This window comes from Rhinichthys klamathensis, unplaced genomic scaffold (genome assembly GCF_029890125.1).
Source record: "Rhinichthys klamathensis goyatoka isolate OS25496 unplaced genomic scaffold, OSU_Roscu_1.1 h1tg000030l_1, whole genome shotgun sequence".
NCBI lineage: Eukaryota > Metazoa > Chordata > Actinopteri > Cypriniformes > Leuciscidae > Rhinichthys > Rhinichthys klamathensis.
Genome location: NW_026606580.1, coordinates 2,039,782 through 2,063,581, shown reverse-complemented (window position 1 = coordinate 2,063,581; position 23,800 = coordinate 2,039,782). Strand labels below are relative to the sequence as shown.

At 39.4% G+C, this 23,800-nt stretch overlaps 1 protein-coding gene across 1 annotated transcript; it reads left to right on the top strand.

The window, feature by feature from the left end:
- Positions 1 to 2,000: 2,000 nt before the first annotated feature.
- hs3st3b1b (heparan sulfate (glucosamine) 3-O-sulfotransferase 3B1b) lies at positions 2,001 to 22,054 on the top strand. Its single transcript, XM_056245443.1, has 2 exons — positions 2,001 to 2,871; positions 19,059 to 22,054. Exons 1-2 carry the CDS (start codon positions 2,294 to 2,296, stop codon positions 19,675 to 19,677), a joined length of 1,197 nt encoding a protein of 398 aa, XP_056101418.1. The 5' UTR covers positions 2,001 to 2,293; the 3' UTR covers positions 19,678 to 22,054.
- The last annotated feature ends 1,746 nt before the right edge of the window (positions 22,055 to 23,800 follow it).

Sequence of the window (23,800 nt, the reverse complement as noted above, 5' to 3'; positions counted from 1 at the left end):
CAATTTTGTTCTAATATTGGCTCAAATTAGTTAAGAGTTAGTAGTACTTTCTGAACTTTCATTAATAACACAACATGCATAATATGACTTTACATACTCTTTATAATGCTTAAATAAGCATGTATATAATTAAGCATCTGCTCTCTCTCTCTCTCTCTCTCTCTCTCTCTCTCTATATATATATATATATATATATATATATATATATAGAGAGAGAGAGAGAGAGAGAGAGAGAGAGAGAGAGAGAGAGAGAGAGAGAGAGAGAGAGATACATGTACACACACACACACACACACACACACACACACATGTATATATATATATATAAAACAACATTTGAAATGAAAAATATTCATCAAAGTTGTCCTAAGACAAGAACGGGTTCAAAATTGTTCAAAATTCATGTATAACTTTGATGAAAGGTTTTTTTTATCCACTTCAAATGTTGACTATATGAAAGTCTGTGTTATGGTGAAGTGGGTTCCCAAGATCTTGTAAAACATACAATTATCAGGACATTTTTAAACTGATTTCCAGTCTTGAAAAACTCTATGAATGCTCTGTAATCAATTTTAAATGTTTCTAGTTATGTTTGAAATAATCATGAGCAACTGGGGAAAAGTAGCCTTAATGTCAGAGTGTGTGGAAACGCGGAAAGTGCTGCGTTCTTTAGGCTAGTCGAACACTCTTCACTTTACAGCTGCATGTTTCCAAACTAATAGCGAACTGAAGCGCCGCTTGTTTTGTTGTTCAAGACTACACAAAAACTGACATCAATCATATCCATCAACAGCAACATATAGGCTACAGCAGGGAACCACAACTTTCAGCATGGATTAGCCTAAATGTGGATTTATTTCATTGAACTCCTTAACTTATGATGGCCTACTTACAAAAAAAGACACGGTAAATATATATTATATTAGAAAGTGATGATAAAATTATTTCATATTTTAATAAAGTTTTTAGTTTATTTGATTTAGCCTAATTAAAAATTTCATCACAAACACTTTGAAAAGTTCGACTGTTTTGCAAAATTCGAAAGCTTTCTTTAGAGAAGACATTTGGGGGGAAAATATCGTGTTACTTTTTTTACTTCACATTCCTTTGCAGATACAGATTTAAAGTGACGATATATTTTATTTTAATGCGATTAGCAGATTTTCTTGTTGCCCTGGACTTGTGTAAGACGTTTAAATATTTATCCCCCGACGCCTTTTCTTTTGAAGCCTTTTGAATATAGCTAAATTAATGTAGCCTAAAACTATTAAAAACACATTAAAAAAAGATGTAGCCTATGTACTTTGTTCATTTTACCAATTGAATATATTTTTAATTGATTAACTAGCTGATATCAAATTTGTGTATAAAAGACGTAGCCTAGGCCTGCTATACACCGCAAAAAAAACATATTTTTCGAAGTTGTAAATAAAACAATGATTATTGAAGTAGACATTTTACAAAAACATACTGTCAGTGTATATCTTTTCATTCACTGAAAATTGTTTCTACACCGCAGTTTTTTTCAGTGTAATATGAAAAATACAAATAGGCTATAGGCCTAGGCCCTATACATATCGGCCTATAGTTGTGTCTTTTAAATATAGCAATGAATTGGGCTACATATGCGTTTTTTAAAATGCTAAATTTATCAAACACATGCAGGCGTAGCCCAGCTATAGCTTATACGAAAACTTTGTATGGCATTTCAAATCGAACCTAAACCGTTCAGTTGCGTACAATTTGTAACTCTTTGGAAACTCCCAAAAACGGGAATAATAGGATTCCAGTCTAATGTTCCTCTATCCAATAAGAGCGTTTAATCGGCTCGCGACCAAGTGTCTTGTCTAAAATCCCCGCCTACGTCGCCCCCTGATTAGCAGGCATATTTAATCAACCCCGCCTTTATTCAAATCGGTAAGCAGCGGTAGGCTGGCCCTGCTGTCAATCACACACATCAGCGCTGTATAAGCTCCACTCTCTCGAAAGCGCTCAGACTCTCGAGGATGCGGCCGGGAGCAGCTTCTCCGGCTGGGAATCAAGTGCACCGGTCATTCTCATCAGTTTTCTCGTATTCTTTCGCAGAAATGAACGAGGACAGCTGACTAAAATCGCATTCCTAGATGTCCCCGTCCACTTTGGGCTAGTTTATTTCATGAGTAAGGATTTTATTGTGAACTTCAATGGCGTTTAAAGACTCTTGAGAAGGATTCCCGAGCCTGGACCTGGACAGAACTGTACCTACCTGTCAATATGTCCAGCTGGAGTGTGATGGTCTGCATGCACAGGGCTTATGGAATATAGCCTGTTCTGTCACCATTTTTACGCGCTCTCCGTCAGTCCCGTGAAGAAGAAACTCGGGCTCCTCTTTATCATGCTGCTCCTCTGGGTCTACATGCTGTACTCCTGCGTGGGCTACTGTGCCACTATGCCACCAGGTTTAGTTGTGGACAATAATAATAATATTCGAGCGAAGGAGACGGATTTCCTCGGGAAATATGCTGAGGCAGAAAGTGGCCGGCCAGACCTGATGATGTCCAAGCTCCTGCCCAGACCGCAGAGCTCGTGGACGGACGTGGAGTCAGATTATGATGAGCCTTCGGTCAGGAGAGCTCCCAGAGACTTCTCTAAAGATGAAGGGGACGTAGACCGAGCTGAGGAGTGGGACGACGGGCGGAGAGTTTCTTCGCTGTCAAGTTTCTCCAACGGCTCGGGCAACAAGAAGCTGCCTCAGGCGATCATCATCGGCGTGAAGAAGGGCGGGACGCGCGCGCTGCTGGAGTTTCTGCGCGTGCATCCAGATATCCGCGCGGTCGGAGCGGAGCCGCACTTCTTCGACCGTAACTATGACAACGGACTGGACTGGTACAGGTAAGAGCGTAAACAATAAATACACTTCAATTTATACATACTTCCATTGACTTGTATTGTTTTTCAGTGAAGTAGAGCATAATGCCGACACATTGACGATTGACCTATCCTTAGCTTCTTTTTTTAATTTTTATTATTCAGCAGGCTATTTAGTGGATTTTAATTTAAGGCATTCTTTGTGTGCTTATTATTATTTATTTTTGTTGTGCAATATTTGTGTTGGCACGAGAAGAACGAGGCTTGAGCTGCAAATTAGCCCACAAGCCCATTACAATTTAACTTCAGTTGAATTGCTACATTTAAGTAGCTACAATTGGGTTATATCGACCTATCTAAAACTTGCCTCTTTTCGGTCAATTTGAATGTAACTTAATTACTACGAAAATTGAGTTGAAACTCGGAAAACTTGTGAAATCGATAATTAAAAGTTAATAGCCTGCTGTGATAAGAACGAAATAAAACTTTATTAAGAAATAAAAATTCTTTCTATGAAATAAGAAATCCGAGATAGGCTATTCAAAATTAAATTCATGCTATAGAATAGGCTACGGATTTAGGATTCATACATTCTTTTTATTTTTTTTATTTTTTTCAATTCATGTTTAATAGTTTGGCTTCTGCATGTTGCTTATCATTAGGCCTAATAAACAACATTAATTAAACATACACTATTTAATAGGCGCCTTTTTCACTTTTTTTTTTTTTTGAAGAATGGATTTTGTCCTCCGTCATGCATTGGACTTTTCATGCATTGGCCTTTTTGTATCTGTCATTCATTATGTAATTTTACCCTTTGGCTTGTTCTCAAAACTTCCTTTTAAAACATCATAGGCTACCCCATGTTTTCTAGTTTTTCGTAGGAAGTCAAATTGAATAATTATGTAAATTGATGTTCTGTAGCCTATGGTTTGCATTTAGAAACGCAGATTTGCAGTAGCGTTAGTTTTCTGATTCCAGTTCAAACATTTCCTTTGGGTTCACTGTTCCTGCTGTTGTCGAACTGTCAGACTCGGAGTTTTGAGGGCTGAAATATTGAACACGGTCCTTTAAATAAACATTAATTGAGACGGATATTATTCAAATAAACACAATAGTTCGGTATGTAAATTTTTTTGTGATTGTAATATCTTGAGAGATGACTCATATCCGACCGCGTGATGACGCAGTGATCTCTGTCGGACACACTGGATCACTGCAGGTTATCGGACCTCTGCTTTCCGTCTTTTATAACTTTTCAAACCTTTTTATTTTTAAACTTTACAAATTGTCTCAAATACGGGAATTACAGCAAATAATAGACTGTAAACCACTAAAATGGGGAAGTGAAGTTTAGTTGATGTCTCAGTTTTAACTAGCCTAAATCAAATTACTTTGCTTTGCATTGCAGTTTTGGAAACTTTTTTTCTTCTGAAAACCCATGGGTGGAAATGTCTGAAATTATGAACTGTCGATTTAAATGGTTGGATACATAATGAGTGACTGAGAGTAATAGTGTGACTACCTTAATTTTCGTTGCGCAAGTGTAATGGCCACAGTCTATCCAGAAAAATAATACTTTAAGTAATTTGACAGCGGGATCAACAAAATTAATAGCTTGTGAATTACGCTTGTTAATAATGTGTTAAAGTCTGTTTAGTTCCGTGCAGCTGTGTTTTTCTTTTTGTGTTGTTCTTACAAACCGTGAATGTGTTAAACATTTCGGCTTGTATTTGAAAAAGCATTTCTATTAAGTGTTATGCATTGCTGTTTCTTTTGAGCCTGTTTTGGACATTATTATTTGGCCCATTTTGTTTTATCAACTGCCAGAACACAGTGAGAGCTCATAAATTCATTACACTAGCTGCAATTCACCCAGAACTCAAGACATTTGTTTCAGATCAACTTTAGGATTTTTTTTTTTTTTTTTTGTTACTTATGTGTTGCAGTTATTTAAATGTGATGACATTTTGATTAACTAAAAGTATTAATGTCCCACAGTAAAATGTAATGAAATAAATAGCTGAAGAGAGAAAGGGGGATTTATTGCCCCAGAGTCTGTCCCTGTTTACCCCAGACACCAAGCGGAAAGAAACCCTCAATAAGTTTATAAAACAGTCCTGGACTGCACGCCTGTCTCTCTAAATGGATTTGCAAAGGTTTGAGGGGGTGAAAGCCCAGTGCTTTTAAATATATGCAACATTTCAGGGCCCCTATAACAAAAAAACAGGACGGATGAAAGAATGGGCGTTGTAGTGAATGCTTGGTAGTCCAGCTTAGATGAAAAGGGAATTATATTCGTGCATGTTGAGAGAAAAAGATTTATTTGATTAATTATTTAAATGCGGGGCCTCACTTCAGTCTAATGCAAATTCAAGCTGGTCCAGCAGAATCAGTCGAGATTGTCCCAAAAATCTTCAGATTCTTTAAACATGTCCTTCATTTTCAAACTGAATTAATCGATTGCATGGATTATGCTATAAGATTTTTAAAACACAAGTAGAAAAAGAAAATAAATTGGTGTGTTAGTTGCAACTTTGATTATTCCTAGTAAAGTTGTGCCAGAAAGTAAGTCGGAACGAGTGATTTTTTTTGCTGAAAAGAGCACTAGTACGGTTGTTATTTTTAATTTATTTTTTAAATTCAACTTAGTTTTTTTTTTAGCCTGGAAAAAGTGAAGTTGTCTGGTCAGTGGATGTGGTATTTGAAACCCGAAGATTTTCCTCTAAAATGCTTTTTTATCCTAATTTGTCCTTTTCAAAATTTTGAAAAATGACCTAAATTAAGAGCAGAGCCTTCACCAAGTTTGAAAGTAACTTTTCAAAAGCCTTTGTTGGTTAAAAATAAGCAATAAATTACATCTAAAAATCCAGAATATAAACACTGGGTGTTGAAGGGTATAATGCTTGTGTTCCACCCGTTCGAGAAAGTTTTCTGTCTCAAGTTTTACAGGATTCACATGCCATTGCAGCTGGTCTTAGTTGGACATGCGATGCCACAGCGAAATTCTATATCTGGCCACTGCTGTTTGGGCTGAGGATACAGGACACAAACAAATGCAGACTTGCTTTTTTAACTTTTGCTCTCTGACTTTATTCTGTCACGACGTCTCCATGTGACCTAACCTAAAACAGTGTTAGTTTGTCCAGACAGACCCTCTACGCTGACATGTCTGTTTGGTCCTTTCTTGTCTTTTTAAAGAAGTGATATGTTCAAATTGTTACTTTCTTAGAATTGTCTCTCTCTCAAGGGACTGAACATGGCTCTGATTCTCAGTTTTAGAGTGTCTACTTGAAGTGATTTGCTTTGTAATTGAAAAGATAGTTTATAGTGCAGAAACCATGCATTGTAAAGTAATCCTAGTGCATGGAAACCATGCAAGTCATTTTAATAAGGTGGGTTTTTTACTGTAGTTTTTTAAATCTCTGTTTATCACAAGTCATGATTTACCTTTTTAAGACCTTTCTGTGCTACAGAGAGCCAGAGAAAGATGGCAGATGAGCTTTTGTTTCTCAATACTGGTTAGACCTGTTCAGGCTGTTTTAGATACTGTAAGTATATAGAGTATGATTCACAGTCGTTCATGGATTATCTGCAGGCACTTCACATTTCTACTGTATATTTGTTATGCCCTTCTCTCAAGAATGTCTGGTCAATGTAGAGTTTATAGAAAGTGCCAGTTTATTTGTAAGGTATGAATAGCTGGAGTCGTAGTGGGTTGAATTGTTGAGTAATAACTTTGGCAATTCTCTTTTCGCAGTTTTCAGTTTCAACTGCTTTTCTGATTTGTGGGACCTTGCAAAATCAGCTTCTTTTTTTTTTTTTTTTTTTTTTTGCTTTTACAGGTTTTTTTTTGCGGAGACTCTGATGATTTAATAAGCAGTTAAGTTGGCTTCTCAAAAATCCCACCCAGCCAGACAGACAAGGTCCCAACTGGAACGGTGAACGTTGTGAAGGCCCTGGCGCTGCATTTGACTTATTGTTAAGTAATTTTCAAATCTATCAGAGCAGTTTTTATAGTCGACTCTTCCTTGTTGGTAGTCTCCCTACAGTAAACCTACAGTCTTCATGATAACATTTAGTATGGGTTTCTAAGCATCTTTTCCAGTCTGTGTTTGAAGGTTAGTTTTTATTTCCTCTGCTAAAAAGGTATGTAGTAGGAAAATGCAGTTCTTTGGTGTTCACTCTTTAGTGTGCAATCCCCGAGTCCATCCTGAGATTAAGGGTGTGTTTTCTGAATAGCAGCCATTTAACAACATTGTCCGTAACTGCCGACCAACAAAAGGACAAGTGGAGCATTGTTCTGTAGCAGTGAAATGCTCCGCAGAAAATCCTGTTCCGCTATTGGTCCAGGGAACGTTCTCGGAAGCATGTCACTTGAAATTTCTGAAGTGCTTGGAGGGCTACGACCCCCTGCCACCTTGTCCAGATGAGCACTTCCATCCGTGGAATGGCTAGTTCTGGATGGATGCCTCAGCTTTTGTACCCACACTCCATGGGGTGTTCACGCCACCGTGTAGGTGACCCATACGGACGCTGTGGCCAGTGACCCCCTCCTTCCTGCTTGTACAAAGCAAGGGACCGCATTGTCTAAGTGGTGCCGGATGAGATCAAACCCAAGTTTGGCTGTGCATACAGGGTGTGTTTATAAACAGTGAGCTGTAGTTGACTGCTAGGGCTGGGTATTGATACAGATATCCTGATTTGTTTCGATTTTGATTCACAAGCGCTCAATATAATTAGATCCCAATTCATTTGGGAATATTTCAGTTTTAATGTCTATTTTTTGTTGCATATATTATATTATATTATATTATATTATATTATATTATATTATATTATATTATATTGGGTTCACAATTGATAGGTACTTTTAAATCTCATCTTAAAACTTGACTACTGGTTTCATTCAATTTATTTATTTATTTAGATTGTGAATGATTGGAAAATCGGTTTTACCCTACTGTTTTTGACTTTTGTTGTTGTTGCAGTATGATTTGTGTGCAATATGACGGTTGGTGACTGCTGTAGCAGAAACTTATACCTTTATGCTTCAGATAAGCACAAAGTAATAACTCAAGCCAGCTTGGACCACGTGGGACTACATGTATTGATTAGTTTACGCTGTGGCGGGCACTGTGTGGTGTAGGGTTAAAGGTCTTTGTGTCTCTGGTTATCTACAAATCAGTTGAGCAACATTGTCTCTGTAAAGACCATCTGCACTGCAGGTGAGACCCGATCAACCCCTCATCCTTGCTGAACACACACACACTTTTTGGGGTTATTAGACCCCAAAACTTATGGGAATTAAATGCAAGAGCAAATCGTAAACATTTGTTTCAAATTATTATTATTTTGTCTTTTTACTTCTTTTTTTTTTGCCTGCAGTTAATTTGGTGATTGCTGTAAATTAAAACTACAAACTGATCCCAGGTCCCAAGATTAAGGAGCAGCATCCATGAAAGCTGTTCAGTCTCATGGTAGAATAGACTTCCTCCACTCAGCTGGATCTGAACCTTGACCGTTCATCCATTCAGCAGTCAGCAGGTTGACATCCTCTATTGAGAGCCTGCGCAGAGCTGAGTGAGGACATTCAAAGGACTGCCTCCAAATGATGCTTTAGTGTTGGCTAAACTGCTCAGTATCCTTTAAACCACAGGATTACTCTGCTTTTGTGTTCGGCCTCAGCTTTGGAAATCATCTCTTACATTTCAGAGAAGTAGACCGCTTGCATTGCCTATTTGTCTCCTGCTTAACTTCTCTTGCATTTCTTGGTCTCTTTATTTTTCCACACATTTTGTCTCTAATATTATTGTGTAATTGTAGAAGAGCTTATACAATGCCCCTCTCGTACGTGTCTTCTCCCCTTGTATTCCATATTAGAGCCGGGGTCCACATCGAGCTCTGGTTCCCCCATCAGAGGCGGGGCTGTTGTAGGCCTCAGTGCCCACATAAGGCCACCCCCAACTGGGTACACTGGTCAGCAAAGAGAGGAAGAGAGAGAAAGTGGGCCCCTACTTGAGCTGGCATGGCTTTACCAGTGGGGTAAACCAAGCAGGGAGGGACTTATTCTGGAGAAAGGGGCTTTCATTCATCAAATTACCACTGGCTAATTGTGAAAGGGATGGCCTGGGGAGAGACAGACAGTAGAGGCCCACTGTGGTGGTCTGCCATTGAGAAGCAATGGTCTCCTCCAGAGAAAAGCAAAATAACATGGCCGCCCTGGCGCCCTCAGCAGGAACCTCCCGCTGAAGGATAAAATCAAGGCAGACAGGAACTCGATGTCAAGCGCTCGTGTTTCTACCCTCCTACTGAAATATTGTCTCTCATACACACATACAAACACCCAACATAGGCAACAAGTGACCAATAAGGGAAAGGAGCTTGTTACTGTTGTTCATTCGACTTTTTTCTTCCTAGTATTTGGAAATTGTTCACATACTTTCTCTGGTTGATTGGACAGCTAAAAATGAGGGATAAAGAGAAAAATACAAGATTATAAAACCCTTCCCCTTTCACCTTTTATTTCAATGGTCTTTTGTGTACAGACCTACCCTCTGTGCTTGCCTTGAATTGGACTCTTTTTAAACAAGGTGATAATTTGGATGTCGGATGTCAGAATAATGCTATCCCTTCGCCTTCAAAAAGTAAATGCTCATCCATTGTTGGTAAATACACAGCATTTACAGGAGCCTGGGAGCTACAGCTGTCTGTATGGTCCTGCAATTGTTGGCCCATGTCTCCCACAACGTCCATTTCCTCCCAAGTGTGTGATCATCAGAGCTCATTTTCTGAACGTTTGACATCCCAAGGAGGATAATTAGGAGTGAGAAAAGTGTAGAAAGGAACTTGATGTGATATAATATAAAAGCTGATCATAGATGAATATTTACTATGAGGCACTGTTTGTTTGTGTGTGTCTGTCTGTCTCTCTGTGAAAAAAAGTGAAAAGTAGAGGATCAGGCAGAAGTAGAGACCCCCTGAGGTTTCCATTAACCTCAGTGAGAAAAGAGCAGACAATTAAAGGAACACACACACACACACACACACACACACACACACACTGCTGATGTGCCCAGAGGAGCACAGCATGAGCTGAGCTCTAGGGCAACAAAGCCAGTTTCTCCCTGTAGCCCAGGAACTGTCACTACTTTTGTCCTCACACTTTCTCTTGTTAGCCTTTCGCATTGTTTTCTTTCTCTCTCGCTCTTCTAGGAAAAGGATCAGCTAGAGAATAAGAACTGGTAAAAGTCTGTATGTCATCTTTTTTACGGTGATAATTTTACTTTTCCACTTTCTATATATATATATATTATGTATTCTATGTATCTTCCAGTATTAGTTTTTAATTAATCATCATTTTTTGATATTGGGTATTCAATTATGTACATTGATTTTCCCTATTTTCAAGTTTAGATGACAATTACATCATTACTCCGTAGTACTGTGTGTTTTCATATCAGAAACCAATAGGGATATCATTAGTTGTAGTCAAATCAGGATTAGTAGGAAAATATTTTTTACTATTTGAAACCAAACCGAGTTATTGTGTCACTTTTTTTTCTTAGTTTCATAGCCCATTTCTCAAATGTTTCTTCAAATCTGCATTATGTGGTTGAATGGCTTGTTCTCTTGGCACATTGACTCCAGATCGTGTTTCTTGTGGGACTGTATGGCCTTCTGGAACACAGACAGCAGAGAGAATGGAAAGCAAAAACATTTGTCATCGTACTCGCAATACATCAACATGCCTGCTGAAATAGCAACCCCTGAAATCAAATTACACCTGTGACATCCGCACTCGGCTGATTACTTTCAGCAGAAGCGTTTGACAGTGATCTCTTTGTGCTTCACGCCAGTTATATTGTCTTCAGCGGGCGCTGAGATACCAGAGCGGACTGTAACTAGGCTATCATCCAAAAGACGTTCGCAGAGTTGCCTTAGGAGAGAGCTGTACGCTCTTGTTAGTCTTCTTGTCTTATATGTGCAGTTTAATTGTCAGCTCTGGTGCTATCACCACATCATTTTGCTAATTGTGGGTTAGCAATGAAGAATACCAGTCTGGAGGAATTTGTAAACCATTAACCCGAAGCGTCAAAGTAATGCAGCTGTGCTGTAAGCCTCTGATGTAACGGCTTGACAGACTTGGAGGAAATTCCCAGCTCTTTAAAGCTCACCTGTCTTCAAAAGCTCCTCAGCTGGAGGAGACTGTGTGCCAAGCAAAACAGGATGTAATAGGTGCATGCATGTGTGTTCTTGTGTCTGAGCATGATGGCTTTGAAAAGTGGGGGAAAAAAGTCTTTTTGAAGTCTTCGTGCCAATTTTACAACAATTCAGTGAGTGAGATATCCTATACTGTCAGATGAGATTATCTTTTTGGCATGCCAACAAGACTTTTTACTGTCCAACGTCATTCATAGTGAGTCAAAACATTTGCCAGTTAATTAAAACAAAAGGCAGATATAAATGATGCAACTTTATAAATTCTAATACATCATATATACCCCTGTCCCTTACTTACGCTTTGGCTTTGTAGCTTTGTTAATAGCCTTTATAGCTTGGTAAACAAGCTAAAACCTCATCATGGCTAGTTAGACTAAACACCACTAACAGTCTAGAGACTCTTTGTGTCACTCAGTGGGAATGTAAATGAAGTGTGGGACTGAGTCCGTTAACACCCTCTACAAACACCCAAAGTAAACAAGCTTATCACTGCGGATTAGCAAGAGCAAGATAAACACTGGTACTGGCTTGATCACTGCTAATAACTCAAGGGTAGATTCAATGGGAAGGCTAGTGTTTGTGGAATCACTGCAAGTGTACATAAGTCACTCAATACTAAATAGCTAATGTTCATATAGAACATGTAATTGTATGAATTAGGCAATTCAAAACATCCCCATTTATACTATATTTAAATTGGGGTGTTTGGGATTGCCAAACTCAAAATTAATTAATTTTATTTATTTATTTATTTTCGTGCAGGATTTCCATGTGTTACCACTTGAAAATACCATTGGTTAAAATCAGCATAAATCCTTATAATTTCTTGTTGTAAATACATTAAAGTAGCATGCAATTATCAATAAGGACCAGCAATAACAATTTTCATTTTCGTAATAATTGTAATATATATATATATATATATATATATATATATATATATATATATATTTATACATATACATATGTCAGGCGAGTCATTTTGGCAGCTATGAGGGTTACTGGATTTAACTTTCTCTTCTTTAAATAAAGTCATTTACAAAATAAGGATTGATGCTATATTGTCCAAAACATCACTTTTTGCAGGACATTGTATGCTAAATTATTACTTTTGTAAGTGATCAAACTTGTGATTTTCACCAGAAAGACGTTAAAATGGGCAAAAAAAATCTCATAAATTGCATTGTAGATCAGAATATCATAGAGACTTAGGATTGGACTCTTTTGACTTGAGCCAGGTGAGCAGTGATAAATTCATCCTAGTTACATTTTTAGATATGACCCTAATTTCACAGATTTTCTTTTTAGGTTTGACTGTAATATCACAGAAACACCTGTTCAATAGGTTCAAAGTAGCCAGTCCTACAAACATCTCTTCAGTACACGTAGCTCTGCAAAATGCTCAACCTGAGTGAGAAAGAGAAAACTGCACTTTATTACCCCGTCTCATCCCTACATCTTTTATTCAGAGGCTGATGGCAGCCTCTTCTTGCGCAGCCTTGTCGCTAACACACAGTAATTCCACTCAGCTGGCAGAACCGTAGGGCAGTAACTTAATGTGCTGCCCGGACAGCAGAAAACACACCCTACCCCTTGTTTTAAAGAGATTTTGGTAGGTGTTGAATGGCAGCAAATAACGCTGAAACGGAGTCTGGGCAGATTGCAACGTACAGAGCCCGAGGTCTCTGTGATTTATGCATGTTCTGCCCTTCTCAGAGGCTGCTGTGGTTTTGAATGAGTTCGAGAGCGAGAGAGAGAAAGAAAAGAAGAAAGAAAATGGGCCTGAAATTGTGGTTGGCACAAGAAGAGCCTAGACCTCAGTATGATTGCTGAGTAGATACCCTCTCTCACGATACTCACTTTATGTCGAATGTCTTTATATATACAGCACTGCAGGGAGACATAAATATATTTTTCTGCCCTTGACACCCTAAAGCAGACCAGTCTTCCCAAAACCAAAGCCCCCTGCTATGAGAGAGAACATTTACAGATTAAACATCTCAATGTTTCTCTTTAGTGTTGGGGGGTCAACTGTTCAGTTTTATGCAGATGTTTTTCGCTTCAAAAGCACCGATAAAGTAGTTTTCAGAAAGTCCAGCTCAGTCATAATAATTTAATGAAAAACTAGATCAGCATTAAGGCATAACCCTCTTTAGAGATGACTCTAAAGGAAGAGTGTGTCTAATCTCCAGAGAAAGGCAGGTCAGAAGTGTCTGCAATCCTCCCCGTTCCTTCATTATTTATCCATCAGAGCAGTCACTCCACGTGAGAGAGGCTTTCTCCGTCCATTGAATGTGGATCCAGTGACGTGATCCGTCAGCGAGAATGTCAGAAACTGAAGCTAAGACACACCAACACCTTAGACAGGCCTGACTGAGACGGTCATTTACACCTCTTTATGTTCATGTCAGGGTTACATGGCAAAGATCAGAGGCTGAGGAGAAACCTGAGGAAGAGCTAGACGGAGAACGAGAATGGTTAGGTGAGGAAAGGTAAAGTATAGCCGTTAGAAGCTGGGATATACATAAAACCCTTTCGCATGTGCTATCTACTGGCTCTTGGCTTCAGCGTTGCAGGTTAAGAGGAGATCTCTGGTAATTTTCACTAAGGAAACCAACCGTCAGGAGGCTTTAAGTGGCTGTGTACCTCTTAAAATATAGCGGTAACTTAAAGCTGCTGCACACATGCTCATCCTGGCTCTGTCTCTGGCTATTTTTCTCTTTTCTCCCCTCGCCACCCCATTACCATTCTCTCGGTGCTTGTGCTATAAAACCCAGCTTTGCTCCATAGATTTACGGCTGCAGTTTTGCTCTGCGGTTAAATATAATGTCAAGGCTCCAGACTCCGCGGGGTGTATTTCAAAACTACAGCCTCGCTCAGGTCTCTATGACGACAAAGCACAGAAAATATTGTCTGTATGGAGCGACCTGGGAGGTGCCTGGATTTACCAGATGTAGCCACACCATTGAAGACAGAATCCATATTTCCCGGCATGATCTCCAGACACGGGGTAAAACTGACCCTGATCTCAAAGTAATGTTCCAGTGGCCGCTTGATGTCAGAATTAGCTCCTTCAAGTGTCAAACTAGTGCCTCAGAACTTTGAGAAGGTCAAAAACACTATTGAGTCATAAGATGATTCAGCCCATAGAGAGACAGTCACTTATGACTATCGGCTCAGTCTCACTCGTTCATGAAGTGGCTGTGGACTTTCTCCTAAACAAGCCCTCTGTTTCTTTTCTTGTATTAGCCATCGTCTGTTCATGCATGAATGTCACGTCTGTTGTTTTTTCCATCCTCCACTTCTAATAGTCTAAAGTGCAAGGGGTAAGAGTGGCAGGGTCGGAAAGCTAGCGCTGTAGCCTTTAGTAGGGTGAAGTGTCACTCAAATGCTCAGATCCTTGAGACACTGGTAGTCTGGTGTTAGAACACTGCAATCAATAGTCTGACTATGAAACAGTGTGTGAACTACTGGTTTCAGATGCAGAGAACTTTGTCTTCTCACCCACATGCTGTTCCAAATTTTCCAGTTTTCTTTTTTTTTCACACAGAGAGAGACATCTGTTGTTCTTATATCGTTAACATTTCAAACTTGCCTAGATACATTATTTTATGATACTTTCATGGTGCATTTTTTTTGGTGCTCAAATCATCCATCCAGTATCACTTTCTTTGTATGAGCAGCACAGACATCCTGCTGAACTTCTTTTGTGCTCACTGAAAGTCACTTGATTATGACACTCTTTCATTCTCATGCACAGGCAAACTCTCACACCCTTTCTGGCACAAGGACTGCCATTTTACATCATTGTTACTGCTTTGCGGCTCTGTACTTTATCTTTCTAGTAAACCAAGCCCAAGCAGCTGAGCTGTTAAACTCATTGGCAATTAATTTAAGTTTATTTGACTGCTGAGACTTTATTACACTGCAGCTTACTCAAACAGCTCTTCAACTCACCGCCACTGCAACATCGGCGAGTTCTATGCGCTTAGGAGATGTCTATCAAAGATGCACGCACAGGTGTTCCAAGGTTGTGTCTGTTTTGACTTGCTCTTCAGAACCAAAGTGCAGGTACGGCTGTGTTTCTCTGATCCCTCCAAGACTTTAAAGCCCTAGATATAAAACATGCTTCTAGTCTATATCAGTTTGCGTATACAAAAGAAAAAACGCACAGCAAAAGAATAAAAATGCTGGCCAGAATATAACCATAACAATGTCAAAGTTGAAAGACAGATATTCTACCATCCTTGTCACTTGAAAGCAATGAGATCATAGATAAAGCAGGCTTAGGGAGCTTTTTGGGGCTACTGTGTCTATCCTAAGCAAAACAGGCTCTTCTTAACAAATCAAATTCGACAGAAGACAAAAACATTGTTATAAAAACTCCCTTATGTGTCTTTTGTTCTCTCTTGTGCTTTTGTCCGTCATTTTCTCCCTTTGTCAGTTTATCTCTGCTGGATAAAAAGTCTTTCAACATGGCCATTCAACACGGCCATTCTGATCCTAAAAGAAAGCTAACTTTCTGATTTATCATTCTCTACTGCTTAAACAAGTCTTCGTCAGTACAAAGTTGATCCAGAACAGCGATGACCATCAGGCCATGTGCAGAATAGTCGTAGGAATGAATTACGACAGAAAACCCAAGAGGCAGGAGCAATCTTTGACCTTGCCTTATCACTTGAGAGGACTGACCCTTTTTATCAGTAGAATCATTTCGAGCACTCATATCCACTTTCTAATCCCTGTTTTAATAATTGATACGCAGAGTATCTTTACCTGCTCCAGTGGCAGCGTGTGCCGGCGAGGCACTTGAGGCACACGTTCGGCTCAAGAGCTCTCCACAGCCTCCTCTCGCCTCGCCCTGAGAGAGCTGGAGAAGTGCTTTCCACTCATCCTTCAATGGTCACCCTCCCCCTTTCCTCTCTGGCCTCTCCACGGCCCTTGCTCTTTCAGATCATTGAAGGACAATGCTCGGTTTTCAAAGAAAAGGAGAAAAAAGAGGGCCTCGGTGTCAAAGCATTGCCTGTTTGCTGGCGGAATGTCTAAAAAGAAGCACCTCATAAATCAAAACAGGCAAGAAAGGCTATTGTTCTTCCGAGAGCTTGCCTACTTGTCTTCCTTAACTCCCTCCCTCCCTCCCTTCCTCCCTCCCTCGTTCTTTTGCCAAAGTAAAAGAAGTGAGGTGAGGGGATTGTTGCAGGCTTTTAAGTTTTTTGTGTCTTGCAACTTTTTCTTCTCCCACTTTTCTCGGCAGCTGTTTATCATTGCAGCTAGGTAGTTTTGTCCTTTTGTGTCATGGGTAGCGGTTCACATTAGAAAGTAAGTCTGGATTGCTTTTATACCAATTGCAAAGCATACTGGACTCCACATGTTTCACGTGCGCATTTGAGTTTGAACACCAACCAAACAAACATCAAATGCACCTGTAATGTGAAAGCATCCTAAAGCTGCAGTTTACTCAGCATCATGCTTTTCGACCGTATTCTTTTATGACCTCAAGTTTAGGCAGATTAGCCTAATATTAGTAGTGGCATTTTTTTTTTTTTTTTTTTGGTGCTTTCTTTTACCAAGTATGTATGTGTATGGAGGACCAAAACAGCAAAACTATTTTTTTAATATATATATTTACTTGATATATTTGTTTGTTTGTTGTTTGTAACTACACATTTTTATTTATTTATTTATTTTATTAGCAGTTTTAGTCCTTTATATATATATATATGTGTGTGTGTGTGTGTGTGTGCGCTTTGTGTGTGACATTTGTGGGGGGTTTTCTCCCCAGCACAGTAGTTGTGGGTGGTTCATTTAACAGTAAATGCCTGCGTTATCTCTCGCCTCATTAGCACCACACATGCACATATACAGCTGGTTTGCTCCTATTGTGCAATAATTAGTAAATAAACTTTAAAAAAACACACACACACACTTGGAGGCTAAATATTAGTAAGCCGTTCATATTACCTCCATACTAGAAATAAATAGTTAAACTGTGCAGATGAGGGTGTGAGTGCGTCATTGCAAAAAAAGGCACATAATCTGTTTTCATTTCACAGAGATTAATGAGTTTTTTTCCCCCCGTTTTCTTTCGCTCAAACTCTCACTCCAGTGTTCTGACAGAGCAGTAATCAAACTGATATTATCATAATTGGATCTGTGGCCAGCTCTTTAGAGAAGCCATGTAACCACACAAATCTGCCAACAGTTTTCCATCATATAAATCAACACGTTACCTCCTGCAGCCGTAGGCTGTTCTCGCTTTCTGAATTGAGCACGGCCTGATTTTCACTTGCAAAATTAGGATTTTTCGCACATAGTTTCAGTTGTGTGATCTTGAAAAATCCTTTAGCGCAGAGAGTTGGTGCTTTGCAGGTGTTGTAAAGCAAAAAACAGCAGAATGCAGCAGAAATCTAGGTCTACAGCAGCACCTGGTGCACACACATATCGTTTTGGAATTTATGTCCGCAATGCTCTCTGTGGGTTTTGTTTATCATAACACCACTCTCTGCTCTGGTGCTTAGGGGTTCTCACCTCTAACTAGTGAACACCAGTGTTAAAAATGGGCTTTTACTCAAGACTGCCTAGAGATAGAACAAACTGTGATCCACTGAAGTGTCTGTGATATCCTTCAACAAATTGTTTGCAGACTCTTGAATTGCTCGTAGCCTCGTTTCCGCAGGGTGTAAACACGCAAAGCAGGATTACACTAGATGCTGACAGCGCACTTCACAATACAGCAGTAAATTAGCCTTGGTGCTAACAACAGGGCTCGATACTCCAGAGACAACAGCCCAACTAGAGCTTTATCTCTGTGCACACTGATACCCTAAAGAGGCTCATTCTGGGTCTGTTGACATCTAATTGTGGCTGAAATTCACACTTTGTTATCTTTAGTTATCTCAACCCATTAAGTTTGTTACTCTATTTTCTTTGGTTTGTTTCTCATCACATATCTTTAATGCCTTGAAATTTTCAGTCAGCGGAAGCTGAACTTTCTTCAGTTTCCATAGATTTTAACACGTCAATGTTTCTGAGAGTGTGTGCCAATGAAATAGGATCCATACCCCCATGTGTCCATCAAAGTCCTCTGTTATCGCCTCTTCCAGTATAATCCACTCTTCCTGATCGAGCAGGGATGTGAAACCCAAGCCTGTTTGGCGTTAACATGCATGTTCACTTTTCATTTAAAAATGTCCCTTGATTGCAGTCCTGCATGCACCCTATCCATTTCACCCTGTAACTGCCTTAAGAGCTGCTTTCTCTCTATAAACAAGGCTGAAGAACTTTCATGTGGGATGTTTTTGCTTTGCTTAGTGTATGGTCATTTGCGTTAGCCCCCCTTTGAAGTATAAGTCATTGTTTAGGTCTGGGTGGTCAGCAGTATAATACCATCGCTGAGGTCATACATTAGAACACTATTGGAATCGGATTCAGAGTGGGCTTTAAAGCACAGCTGGCTTAGTATGTACTGAGTGGATTAACCAATTTGTACCAATTAGCAACCTTGTTTTGATGATGATTGTCTATCTGCTGGTCACCAAGTAGAGACAGACTGATAATCAAACATGTTTTTATGTTGTTGTAGTTGTAGTCTGTAGCAATATTTGTTTTAAAAATGCAATATTGGTTGATCTATAGCTGTAGGTATAATCAGGAACATGATTTTAAGAGAGAACAAAGCCAAAAGATCTACTGAATAACATTTGTCCAAAGCTTCTGAAAGATTTTGTATTATATAAGAAAGCCTTCGCTATTAAGGAGCCATGCCATTTAACATGGTTTGTGCATCTGTGACGTTTGAATGCATGTTTTGTTTAGCAACCGATGCTAATCATATTTGACCCAGAATCATGGCCTTGAATTGGTTCATTGATTGAGGAGCACCACATGCTCCATCTGTTTTGATTGCATTATGCAAAGTTTTGTTTTCATTAGACCTCACTCTTAACCCTCTCTCCTTTCTCTCTCTCTTTCTCTCTCTCTCTCCATAGGGACCTGATGCCTAAGACCCTGGAGGGCCAGATCACCATGGAGAAAACACCAAGCTACTTTGTGACCCGCGAGGCTCCAGCTCGAATCTACGCCCTGTCCCGCGACACCAAGCTGATCGTGGTGGTCCGGGACCCCGTCACACGAGCCATCTCTGACTACACGCAGACACTGTCCAAGAAGCCTGACATTCCTACTTTTGAGAGCCTGACGTTCAAAAACAGGACTACAGGGTTGATCGACACCTCGTGGAGCGCCATTCAGATCGGCATCTACGCCAAACACCTGGACAACTGGCTCCAGTTCTTCCCCATGAGCCAGATCCTGTTCGTGAGCGGAGAACGGCTGATCAGCGACCCGGCCGGAGAGCTGGGCCGCGTGCAGGACTTCTTGGGGCTCAAGAGGATCATCACAGACAAACACTTCTACTTCAACCAGACCAAGGGCTTCCCTTGTCTCAAAAAGGCTGAGGGCAGCAGCAAGCCCCATTGCCTGGGTAAAACCAAAGGGCGGACCCACCCAAACATTGACCCTGAGGTCGTGCAGAGACTTCGAGACTTCTACAGGCCTTTCAACATGAAGTTCTACCAGATGACTGGGCATAACTTTGGTTGGGATTAACCGTGAATGGAGGACCCGTTGTTTTCTTTCTTTTTCTGTGTATTTGAAATGGCAAAAAGACATTGAGATGATTGCTATATATATGTAAAATGTACAGAAATCTATTTTATAATAATTTATTTTTAATTTCTAAGCAATTAATTCACTAAGCTGCCTAACCATATTGTACATAACGTCTGGCCCAACTCTAGTCTCACCACCGACATTCCACGTTTTTGATTTGCTTGGCGTGTTTCCATTCACAATGATTTTAATGGTGCTTCCGAATTAGAACATGCTTTGACAAACAAAAAAAACCAGTTTGTTACGGGTATCGTGCATTTACAAACCAATAGCGACATTTGCAATTTATTCAGTTCTGAATGTCCATAATATGTACCTTTGCGACAGAGGGGAATGAACTATATTTCACTCTCTGACCGCATTTCGTGTTTCATTACACTCCATATTGGTCCAAGTCCTATTATGGTCAGCTGATAAGCAAGAGAGCTGATTCAATGTGTCCCTTTACTCAATAACATGACGATCAATAGCCCTAATTGCTACTTACAGTGTCACTCATGTTTAGAGTCAACCGCTGGGCTTTCACTCGCAGGTTCCTGTAATAAATGACCAATCCATCGATGGCTAAATCGTATCTTGGACAACAGCAAGGCAGCATGTCGACATTATGTTAATCGCGTAACATATCTGAACTGATCGATTGGGTTTCTCCAGCCTCAGAAATGGCTTGCTGCCCTGTCTGAAAGGTTCAAAGGTCAAGATAGCATTGAAAGGAACTGGATTTGTTTAAAAAGCAAGAGCCAAATGACATGTCATGCGCCTCATAGATGGCAGGCCCGCATTTTTATTAAAAAGCTTTACCCAAATGTGACTCATACTAGAAAATAAACCCCATAACGTGAAGGGTAACGTTTCTTATTCATCCCATCGAAACGCGTTTTCCACTACATCTCAGTTCTCCTCTTCTTGCCAAATTTTAACAAGCTTGCATTGAGATGCCTCATTGTTCATCTTTTTCTCATGCAAGCCTCCATGTGCTTTTGTTTGTCTTTCTACTTGAAAGAGAGGAGAAACAGTCGGTCGCTCTTCATCTGTGAAATTCATCCCGTGACCGCTGAGATGGCGGCTGTCTCGAAGGCAAGATGAATGACTGTGCTTTAGTACAGCTCTGGTTACTGTTCATTTAGAGCACCTGATTCAGGATCAGCTCTCGATGTCAGGTTAAGGTGTAGGGTTTGAAGGGTGCATGGAGCCAACATTTCACTTTTTACACCTCAGCTTTAACGTCAGGCTGAGATGCTGTACCTGGACCAGAATTCAAGGGGTGAGGTCACCGGGAGGTTTTAAGGCAGAATATTGCATTATGAATGTACTGAAACTTCCCCTTTTTCACCCCTATTTAATATACTGGAAAATGAAATGCAGAGGGACATGTTTGTCTAACTGTTTGTTTTTGAAAGGATGCATTTGAAAAGATAAACAAAATGAAAGCGTTCTGTATCAGCTCACTGATTTTTGTTTTGTTTTACAACATGCTGTGCCTCGAACCTGTGCTATGATAAGCCAACTTCCTTTTGTTTAGAGAGGAGATTGTAATATTTATCAGCTGTGAGAACACAGCCATACGATTCTTGTTGGCCTTCAAGTCCGAATTAAGCGGTGGAAGCTGAGGGAAATTTCCTAGGGCATTTTTCCTACTTTATTCAATTCATCAAGTAATCAAATGTTCTGAGTCAAAAGAGAAACAATGTGAAATTTCTCCTCCAATTGTAATCAAATCATCAAAGCTTGTTTCTTGCATTCACATTTCATTTAAAAGCAAATCAGTTGGATTATGGAACTGAATACTGAATAGGGTCGAGCAAATTGTCATCAAATGCTCACCCATGGGGCCTCCTGTGATTTTTACCAGTGCAATTTTTTTTTTTTTTTTTTTTTTGGTTCAGAAACAACTGTCCCAAGATGTCAAGGCATTTTCTGGGTAAAGTTTGTCACTAATTACATGTGAACTGCATATGAATTCTGATCTGTCAAAAGTTGTTGTGAGCAAAGTTTCATATCTTCGCTCATGGTCAGGCAGTGTGTGCTGATGCATCTGTTTAATGGTTGAGTTTTATTCAACTTCATAGAGATATCCAGATGTTAAAAAAAAAATGTTTGTCTTACTCTGAGTATAACAGAAATAAATAGACTAGAAATGAGCTTTATGTACAAATGATGAGGAAGACATGTAAACCAAGTATTTTGTGGTATCAAAAATTAATTTTACACCATGAAAGAGAAAAATGAAACAGATGTTTCTAGATAATTAAATACTGAACATTCATACTTTTGCTTTGTATGAAGAATAAAATAAAATATATATTTTACCAAACTAATTGACTCTGTCTTGACTCGGATATTAAGTAATGTGTCTTTTTGTAGTGTGAGACGAGATAGAAAAATTGCTATTATACTATATATGAGAATGTGTTTCTGACAGAATTTTATTTTTGGTTCCTTCTGAAAAAAAAAGAAAATGTTTTGATTGGCATTTTACAAAGTTGTTAGACTTACTACAATTCTTAACCTACTTTTTGTTTTAAAGAAGTAAAGTTTTCTTTAGGCACTTGAAATTCAGTATATGGATTTTAAAAAAGTGCAAACAATATACAGTCAAACTTTTTTTCATATTTAATAAACCTATGTTAATTATACATTATGCCATGTGGTTTATTGAATATTTAAAATCTTTTTCATCACTGAAAGGTCATATGAGGTTACCATATTACCCTTTTGAGCTCCCATCCACCCTTTCATCCTATAGGCTAATATGAAATAAATATAGGCCTAGTAAAATCTATAAAAAATCTATAATGAAGCAATCTAGACTCTAAATCACAGTCTAGGTTGTTTAATTTTGATTCTGTCATAACTGAAAATAATTATATGTTCAGAAAGTGAGTCAAATATTGATCCAGTAACCGCTCTGGTTCAGTCCAGTAAAAGATTAATCAGAAGATTCAAACTAAAGAACCAGCTCATAAGAGTCATTTGGCCCCTTTCCACTGCTGGTACGGCTCAGTACGGTTCGGCTCGCTTGTGAATCGGTCAACGCGGTCAATCCATATGTTTGATTCACTATACAGAACCGGCTCTTACGAGTCTTTCATTCGGGAATCGAACACTGATCCACAAAACATATGTGTTTTTGATCCACAAAAATGCACAGGTGAACGGGTGATTCGTGAATCTGACTACTCTGGGGTGCGTTTCCCGAAAGCATCGTTAGCCAACTATGGTCGCAAGTTCCGTCGTTACCAATAGAGTTCAATGGGAATAGGCTTTATGCACTGCTTCACTACTTCCTGAACTTCAGCCAGCCCTTTGTTTATTGTTTGTAGCCAAGTCTTTACAGTATGGTTTCTGTTGTTCTAACTTCTAAGATGTAGTTAAATACGCATTTAAAATGACACAAACACACCTCTTAATAAGAAGAAGAAGCTCAGAAAGTTGTTTTTAGCAGGCTGTAGCACCTAAAAACCACTATGTTTTTGTAGTTTCTTTCCAAATGATTCAGAGAAGGATTTGGGCAGCATCAAGTAGTTCAGCACCTATAGACCTGCTTCTTTCTCCATATTGCCTCATAAATAGAGGAGACAGTCAGTGGATACATTCCTGTAGCCCACCCACTGACCCTCTAATGAAAGGAGATCTCTGTCCATGTACCTGTGGTGAGATCCACCAGCACACTGGTGTGTTTATTGCTGGTCAGAGCCACCAGCCTATCAAACAAGACTGCAGTTCTACTTTTTCGGGCAGTGCAGTCTCTGGGGACAGGTGATTTGCACCTGGGTTAGAAAGTGTGGTGGAGCAGCATCTGCCATGGACACTAAAACCTTACAAACCCCTATATGGGTCACCTGAGGATGTATGAGGGATCTTTTGTGTTATGCTGGTTGTGCAGGTTGCCTCAAACTACTTTATTTCCAAAAAAGTTTGTCCTGGAATGTATGTGCCGTATAGGCAGATTCAAAGTTCAAAAGTGGGAAGCCTTATTGAATATATTACTGGCCGGTATATTGTTGCCATCAAATGCTTTGTTTTCATCCAAGTATATTTAATTAGTCAATTAAGCAGC

Coding starts and splice junctions, on each gene's coding strand:
- hs3st3b1b (XM_056245443.1), top strand. CDS start 2,294: ATGGAATATAGCCTGTTCTGTCACCATTTTTACGCGCTCTCCGTCAGT. Junction 2,872..19,058: donor AACGGACTGGACTGGTACAG/GTAAGAGCGTAA, acceptor CTCTCTCCATAG/GGACCTGATGCCTAAGACCC.